Below are 8,631 nucleotides of genomic sequence, written 5' to 3' on the forward strand. Positions count from 1 at the left end.
AGCACACTCCTTTGGTCTGCGAGGTTCAGGTCTGCTTGCTGCTATCAGTGTGGCCGGGGCTCTGCAGAGCTGAATGAGTCCGACAGCAGTTCTGAGAAAGTGGGAGCAGGCATTGCAGCAAGCAAAGATGGATGGAAGCATCACGTTTTACAGGAAATGTTTTATTTTCTTTATCCTCTCTCCAAAGCAGGTGTTAACCCACATGCACTCTTTGCAGAATTAAAAAGCAATGCTATTGCCTGAAATGAGCTGTGACCATTCCTGTCTCCTGGCCCGGGTTCCCTTCGCAGTCACTGCAGAAAGATGGACATTTCTGGGGTCAATTCATTGCACGCACTGTCACGCACAGCCTAGGGCAGGATGAGCAGTTTGCTGGGCATGCCTTGCTGGCTCAGTGAGCATCTGAGAACCTGAGTCCTGGCAACTGCTCCAGCAGTCGGAATATCCCATCCCGGATCTGCTTCATCTTCATGCCATAAATGAGCGGGTTGAGCATGGGAGGGACCGTCAGATAGAAATCAGCCACCAGGACTCGGGTGTGAGGTGCCAAGCCAAGAGAGAACATCTGCAGGTACATGGAGAGGAGGCCGCCCATGTAGAACAGGAGGATGACGGACACGTGGGACCCGCAGGTGCTGAGGGATTTGAGACGAGCCCCGCGGGATGGCAGCCTCAGCACTGACCTGAGGATCATCCCGTAGGAGAAGGTGATGAACACAGAGTCTGTCCCGACCAGCAGCGTTGCCACGATGATGCTATAGAGATGGCTGGCTGATGGGTCAGCACAAGCCAGCTCCACCACGGCCATGTGCTCGCAGTAGGAGTGGGGGATGACCCTGTCCCTGCAGTAGGGTAAGCTGGTGAGGAGGCACATTAAAGGGGTCATGACAGCAGCTCCCCGGGCCAGAGAGAGCAGCCCTATCTGCGTGGTCCGTGCCTCGGTCAGGATGGTGATGTATCTCAGGGGGTTGCAGATGGCCACGTATCGGTCAAAGGACATTGCCAGGAGCACCCCTGACTCCACGGCAGTGAACATGTGGATGAAGAACATCTGGGTGAAGCAAGCCTGAAAAGCAATCTCTCTGGAGCCCAGCAAGAATACACTCAGCATTTTGGGAACTACAGCAGTTGTGAAGATGAGGTCAATGACAGCCAGCATGGAAATGAAATGGTACATGGGCTCGTGGAGACTTTTGTCCAGCCTCACGGCAAGCAGGACCGTGCTATTTCCCAGCAAGGCCATGATGTACATAAAGCAGAATGGGATGGAAATCCACGTGTGGGCATCTTCCAAGCCAGGGATTCCCAGCAGGAGAAAAGGCAAAGGAGTGGTGTTGGATTGGTTGGGGACCAACATGGCACAGCTGACTTTAGTTCCCTGCAACACAGAGACAGAAAGTTTTGGATTTTGCTACCATTTCTTTGGTCATAAAACCATGTACACATGGCATCACAAAATGTAGGGAAAACCTTTCAGGATCTGTTACCCACAGTCAGGTTTTAAAACTGGTGCTGTGGTCGGTGCTCTGCATGGCAAAACTGAGCTGAGAAGCTGCAGCCAGAGAAACGATGTCTCGAGCAGCAGCCATTGCTACCCTCAGCTGAGGAAGGTTGAATTATGTGGCACCAACAACCCACGTACTCATCAGTCCACGAGGCTGAGGGACAAAGCAAAGCAGAACACAGCCCTGTGTGGCGTTCATGTCATAACAGAGTGGGATTCTCTCATTCCTGGCAGGCAGTGCACAGTGCAGGCTGGTGGGCAACTGGAGATGGAGAACCTTGGGTTTTTGCCCCAGCTGCACTGATCCCATGGTTATAACCACACACTTCTCTTCCCCTCTGACCCTGCCTGTCTGCTCCCTCCAGCTGCAGCCCCCTGTCCTGCCTTCCCGTGCTTGGCCACAGAGGCACTTCTCATCACAGTAAGTTCATAGAACGGGTTGAGTTGGAAGGGACCCCTGAACCCATCTTATCCCACTCTCTGCAGTGCACAGAGACCCCCACAGCTCCGTCAGCGCTCACTGATGCCCTGACCTCGGATGTCTGTAGGGATGGATCCAGGGAACTGAATCGTAGCATGGCTTAGCTTGAGAGAATTGCTATCCACACAGCTACAAGATCGCAATTTAATTTTTTTTTTTTTTTAATATAATCTCTATTTCCCCCCTGTGCATCCAAAATTGCACTGCCTTTGGTATCCCTGAGGTGCTGCCCACTGCTCTCACAGCCCCTGCTCACTGGGATGCAGTGGGAGCCACACCACGTGTGCAGCTCAGGGCAGCCGGTTCTTCTCAGCTCTGTCAGTTTCTTGGCCTGCCCTTCATGACTTTGCCTTTCCCCACGCAGTTTGCATTGTTTTTAGGAAACCCGATGAGAGCAGCACAGAACAGCTCCCAGCCTGGGGCCAGGCACTGCAGTACCGTGCAACCAGCGCCTGTTGTGATGTTGGGTCTGGCAGCTTCAGTCGAGGTCCCTCAGCCATTCCATTCTGCCCTCACTCTCCTGATGCCTCTCAGCTCAGTGCCATCCCACCTGGACACAGAGCAGCAGCGGTGCATCTCCAGACCCTACACACACACACACACACAGGTTAACCAAACTTCCCATCTCATCAGAAAACAAAATCAGGTTTGTTTGACAAGAGCTATTTCCCGCTGATTGCCGTTAATTGAATTAGGCTTAACTCGATTCCAGTTCTGTAATTCTCTTTTGGCCCCATCTCCTGTTGGCCGCTGGGGCAGCGCGCGGGCGCTGACGTCAGGCTGGGCGCTGTGCAGATAACAGCACTGTCTGATGTCTCCTTGGGGCAGTGCCAGATTGGGGCAGGATGGGGACACACATGCAGTGTACCCGGACCTGCTGCTGCTCTTGTCTGCCTCTCATGCAGAGGATGAATGGCTCCACCTGCTTTTATCTGGTTTCCCTACTGAAAAGCTCCCGACGTGCAGGAGGTCCCAACGTGTGCCCCACTCCTCCTCTGCCCCATTTGTTGTCGTGGCTGCAGCTCCTGCCCCATCCTGGCCATGCAGTGCTTCCCATCAGCCCAACTGCTCATGGCAGCTCTCAGAGATCCCTGCAGTTCCCCATTCTAATTTCCCTCTGCTTTTGTCAGCTTTAGAAAGCAGAGCTTCACAAGAAAGCAGTGTTGCATCTGCAATACATTGAAGCACTGCCTCCAGCCCCTGGGCACCACCAACCTCTGTTCCTGTAGTTCAGCTCTTTGCCATCACAGCGGAGCCCCTTCTGCTGGATGCAGAGCCCTCACATGGATAAGATGGGCCCTGTGCTCTCCTGTGACACTTTATCACATCTTCCAGACACGGCCCTTCCCACCCCAGCTCTCCCTCCCTCCCTCCCTACCCCAGACCCCCTGGGGCAGTGTGAGCTGTGTTGGGCTCATTATAGATTGGTTATAGAAAAAGAAAAAAATTTATTTTTTCAGTGAACAGTTTCTGCTTTTTGTTAAACTACTGATCTGTGTCTTCATTCTAATGGGAGGCTGAACTGATTTCTTACAGGAAGTCCCCAACCGTTACCATTCCCTTGCTGGCTCAGCTCCTGTGTGTGCGCCCACAGCCAGCCCCCACCCCAGCAGCCCCATCCACACACATCCCCACATCACACTGCTCACAGCCACCTGCAGCGCAGGGCAGAGCTGTGGCTGTGCCTCAGTCCCCCCAGCGATGCAGCAGGGAGTCCTGCATGGAGGTTCCCAAGGGCACGAGTCCTCCATGGGCATCTGCTGCGAGCTCTGATCAGCGCCAGGGGGACACAGCATGAACCCTCCTTCTTCTCTCCCGCCTCACTTATTTTTCAGCTGGCTAAAGAGATGGGAAAGTGAGGCAGCAACACGAGTCACAGACCCTTAGAGCCACAGCGGTGGGAAGGGACCTCTGGAGATCCCCCAGCCCAACCTCTGAAGCAGCTCCCTGCAGTCTATGCACAGGACAGCACCCGGGTGTGTTTGGATGCCTCCAACAAGGAGACCCCCCACCTCTCAGAACAGCAGTGCTGGGGCTCTGCTCCTCTCACAGCACAGAAGTGCTGTTCCACAGGAGTACAGGGGGAGGATCCCCTCCCTCGCCCTGCTGGCCACATTCTTTTTAATGAGCCCCAGGATCCCATTGGCCTTTTTGTCCACAAGGCACACTGCTGGCTCACCGTCGCCTGTTGTCCACCAGGAGCCCCAGGTCCTTGTCCGCAGAGCTCCTCTCCATCTCACAGACCTGTACTGATGCTGTGGTTGTTCCTCCCCTTGTGTAGGACCCTACACTTGTCCTTGTTGAGCCTCCCTGGGTTCCTCCCTGCCCAGCTCTCATCCTGCCCAGCTCTCACTGACTGGCAGCAAAGCCTTCTGGGCTGTCAGGCACTGCTCCCAGCTTCATTCCATCACCAAATTAGCTGAGAGGGGACCCCATCCCTTCATGGGGAAGGGTCTGAAAGCAAGGGGTGTGAAGAGTGCTGAGGTTCCTTGGGTTGTTTGGCCCAGAGCAGAGGAGGCTGAGGGGAGGATTATGGCCCTACAGCCCCCCACGGCCCTACAGCCCCTGGTGACCCTACAGCCCCCCACGGCCCTACAGCCCCTCATGGCAGCCTGTGGCTACCTAACAAGGAGGAGCCACCAATAGAAACAGAGGGAATGGCGTGAAGCAATAACAGAGGAGTCTGAGGTTGTATATCAGGATGTTCTATGATTTTGTGATATATGATTCTATGATTCCATATTCAGGAGTCCCGGGAGGCATTCCAGAACCATGGAGATATGGCACTATGGTCAGTGGGTATGGTGGGGGTGGGGTGAGGTTGGGTTAGGGTTTGGGTTGGGATCTTGGAAGTCGTTTCCAATCTTAAAGATTAGATGATGATTTCTCACTCATCTGCCTTACACATCCTAAAAGGACTGACACTACAGTCCCTGCAATGTGTGACAGTCTCCTGCTGACAGCAACAATAGGTTTGCATTGAGTCAAAAAGACACCGTAGAAGAAATTTCCCCATTTTGAATAGAATCTGTTTATTGATACAAATACATGTGCAGTTGTGAATTTTAAATGATCACAGGGACATTCACAGCACAGAGCACATCCCAAAACCCAAAGCTGATGGCTGCACCTCTGTCTCTTATAAGAAGGAAGGGCAAGGCAGCCCGGCATTTGCTCATGATCCCGGTCCCAAACACCTCCTGTCGCACTGCAGGGTCTCACACAGTCATTAAAGCCAACAAGTCCTCCCCCATTCCCTCACGGCTTCCATTCCCTGCGTGCATCCACTGGGAATGGAATGGGTGCTGTGCTTGTGTGGGTCAACAGCCCTGGAAAGTCACTGAGTGCTGTGACAGCCGTGAGCCTTCCTGGGAAGCAGCACGTTGAGCACTGCCTTCTGGATCCGCCTGGTCCTCATGCTGTAGATGATGGGGTTCAGCATGGCGGGGAGGACGAGGTAGAGGTCGGCCAGCAGAACCTGTGCACGCACAGACACAGCTTGGCTGAAGTGCTGCACGTAGATGGAGAGCAGGCCGGGGATGTAGTACAGCATCATCACACAGATGTGGCACCCGCAGGTGCTGAAGGCCCTCCTGCACGATGCCTTGCCCAGGACGGCTTTCAGGATCATCAGGTAGGACGCAGCAATGAAAGCTGTGTCCATGCCTACTATCAGAGAGGACACAGATATGCTGTAGAGTCTGCTGGGGTTGGGGTCTGCGCAGGCAAGACTGGTGACAGCCATGTGCTCGCAGTATGAATGGGGAACCACGAGGGAATGGCAGTAGGGGAGGTTTGTCACCATCCCTGTCAACGGGACCATGAAAAGTAGTGCTCTCACCACGATGGCCAGGCATATCTGGGCAACTGTTTGTCGATTCAGGATCATTCTGTACCTGAGGGGGTGACAAATGGCAACGTAGCGGTCAAAAGCCATGGCCAGGAGCACTCCTGACTCCTCTGATGTCGTGGAATGAACAAAGAACATCTGAACAAAGCAGGCGGTGTAACCAATCTGGTTGGAATGGAGCCAGAAGATGCCCAGCAGCTTGGGGACGATGGACGTCACTATCACCACGTCGATGGCGGCCAGCATGGCCAGGAAGCAGTGCATGGGGTCCCGCAGGGACCCGTCCAGCACAATGACCAGCAGAACCATGCTATTTCCTAGCAGGGCGAGGATGTACGCTGAGCAGAAAAGGATGCCCAGGCAGATGGGGAAAGCTTCCAGGGTGGGGACACCCACAAGGATGAAGGAGGAGGAGCTGCTGTTGGGGTGGCTGAAGGGGCCAGGAGCCATGCAGGAGGATCTTGCTTCTATGCTTAAGAATGTGAAAAAGACCCCGGAATGGGATCCATGGGATGTGCAGAACTGAGGGTGCGAAGCTGAGGGCAACGCACTGATGCACGTGCCATATAGGAACCCAAACTGTTACTGCTATGTGTGAGATGGGATCTCTGTGATGTAACACGACTGGGAGAAGGGAACAGAGCAAAACTGCTGATGAAATGGGGCTGTTGGATGGCAAGAACTTCAGATGCTGCTCACGTTTCAGACTGTGCCACCGGCGCTCACCAGCAGTCTCCTTCAGTCCGTTGCTTGTGGAGACGTTTCTTCGTTGGCTGCTCACCACCGCCCAGCTGAGATCCTGGAGTCAGCTGCAGGAGGAGGGGATGCTCAGCACTCAGCTTCCCTCGGGCTCTGCTGCCGAGTGCTCCTGGCTGCCCTGCACCGTGCACTACACAGAGCTCCTCCAAACGTGCAAGGCGAGATCTGATGTCAGGAGCTGCCCTGGGACATTGAGCACAGCCATGGCAATGCCATTCCCCACTCCATTCTTTCAGTCACTCATGTGTGGAGCCTGCACAATTAGGTGTTCTGTTGTCAGGAGAAGCTTGAAGGAAATACAAACCCTGCAGCGGAGACAGGGATGCTGTGGGTACCCGGGCTGCTGTCACCAGGGAAGGGGTAAAGGGATAAAAACCTGCAGGTCTGAGCTCCGAGTGCAGAGAAGAGCTCCAGCGCAGGGCACAGAGAGCAGCTCCCTCCCTGCCTCCTTCCCTCCGTGCAGGGCTGTGTCCTGGGCCGAGCAGGGGCTGCAGGCAGCAATCAGACACAAAGCACTCGTGGACACCAACCTCTGGCCTGACGTCCGTCCGGACCCGGAGCTGGCTCCCCAGGTGCAGCCATCCCAGCAAACAGATGTGCTGCCAGAAGCTCTCTCCCACAGCCGGTGCCTGCGATGGGTGTCTCGGCAGCGCTGCAGAGCCCGACCCGTGGGGCTCCTCGGCCTGGCTGGGGGGAAGCAGCACGGCAGAGCTGTGCAGCCCGAGCAGAGGCTGTGCTCTCGCTGTGAGCAGGTGGGGCTGGAAGGCAGAGCGGTGCGTCTGCACGGCGCGGTGCGGAAGGGCCGGCTGATATCCGTGCTCTGCAAAGCCCCCGCGAGACCCCAGGTGAGGCTGGGCTCTGCGCTGCCGGGAGGAGGGGATGTTCAGGGCTGCTTCAGCTCCTGTCATTGGCTCTCTCTCGCAGTGCCGGGCCGTTGGGTGCTGGGGGGCACGGAATTCCCCAGCGCCTGCCTGGGGCTCGTGAGACCAATGCACCAAAAGTAAATGAAGAACTCTTTGATGGTGGGAGAGCGAGGCGGTTTGGAAACTCCACGTTTCCGTTCTTCTGTCCACGCAGAACCACAACAGCCGTCTCCTCTGCCTGCTGGGCTCCCCAGAAGAGTCTGTGCCAGAACACGGGCAGGGAGGTGGATCTCATCAGCCCCGAGCCCTGGCAGCACCATGCAGCGTGTGGGGGGACGATGCCCACGGGTCATACATACAGAGACCCTGTGGTGGCAAACCTCCAGCACGAGGCCTTCATGGATCGTTAACGGGCTGCCCAGCCATTATCCCTTATAGTCTGGTGAAGTCCCGGCCTTGTCTTATCCAATCTTAATAATTCTGTGACTCTGCTCCATTCAGCCTTACTCCTATTTCCAGCACCAATAGCAGACCTGTAGGGAAGGAGGCAAGAGCTGATTCCTGTCATACTTCCCTTGTGTGCCTGCCCATCTTCCAATAATTTGAAGCTCAGGGACTTCCTAGTCTGGATATGCTTTCTCCATTCTTAATAACCCCATCCCCAAATCCATCTGAGCTGGTTTTTGGAGCAAATTTTATCATTTATGCTGTCAGTCAAGGAGTTTCACAAATTAATGGTACTTTCAGGGAAAACATGCACAGAAGGTGAAATTAGGCAGAATGGGAAGAGATACACGTTTCTCAGGCACTACTTTCCCCATTGTGCCTAAGGGACAGATTTTATCTCCCTGGTGTTCCAGACGTTTGACTTTCCTGACCTCTACACAATCTCTGCCAAGCTGCCTTGAGCCCTCCACATGACACAAGCCAACAGGCACGTCGGTCTGTTTCTAGTCACTGCTTTCTGCAGTGTAATGCCAATACCACGAAGCCAACACCGTGTGAGCTCTGCCAAGATAATGCTGGCCATAAGAGCTCATTGCAGAGAGGGCTCTTCTTGCAGTGCGGTCAGACATCTCGGCCATTGATCCAGGGATGCAGAGCCATCGATGGCATGAGCCAGCTTGGCGGGAAAGAAAAGTGCCTCCTCCTGCCAGAACTGCTGATCTGGAGA

The 8,631-nt window shown here is 54.8% G+C and overlaps 2 protein-coding genes across 2 annotated transcripts; both read right to left on the reverse strand.

The window, feature by feature from the left end:
• Nucleotides 1-391: 391 nt before the first annotated feature.
• Nucleotides 392-1,357, reverse strand: LOC100545720 (olfactory receptor 52K1-like). The gene has a single exon (XM_085216693.1). The coding sequence runs from the start codon at nt 1,355-1,357 to the stop codon at nt 392-394; it is 966 nt and encodes a 321-aa protein (XP_085072819.1).
• Nucleotides 1,358-5,322: 3,965 nt separating this feature from the next.
• On the reverse strand, nt 5,323-6,289 carry LOC100545870 (olfactory receptor 52I2-like). Its single transcript, XM_010706254.3, has one exon. It carries the CDS (start codon nt 6,283-6,285, stop codon nt 5,323-5,325), a length of 963 nt encoding a protein of 320 aa, XP_010704556.1. The 5' UTR covers nt 6,286-6,289.
• Between the last annotated feature and the right edge of the window lie 2,342 nt (nt 6,290-8,631).

The sequence above is a fragment of the Meleagris gallopavo genome, chromosome 1 (assembly GCF_905368555.1).
Source record: "Meleagris gallopavo chromosome 1, MGAL_WU_HG_1.1, whole genome shotgun sequence".
In the NCBI taxonomy this organism is placed as follows: domain Eukaryota; kingdom Metazoa; phylum Chordata; class Aves; order Galliformes; family Phasianidae; genus Meleagris; species Meleagris gallopavo.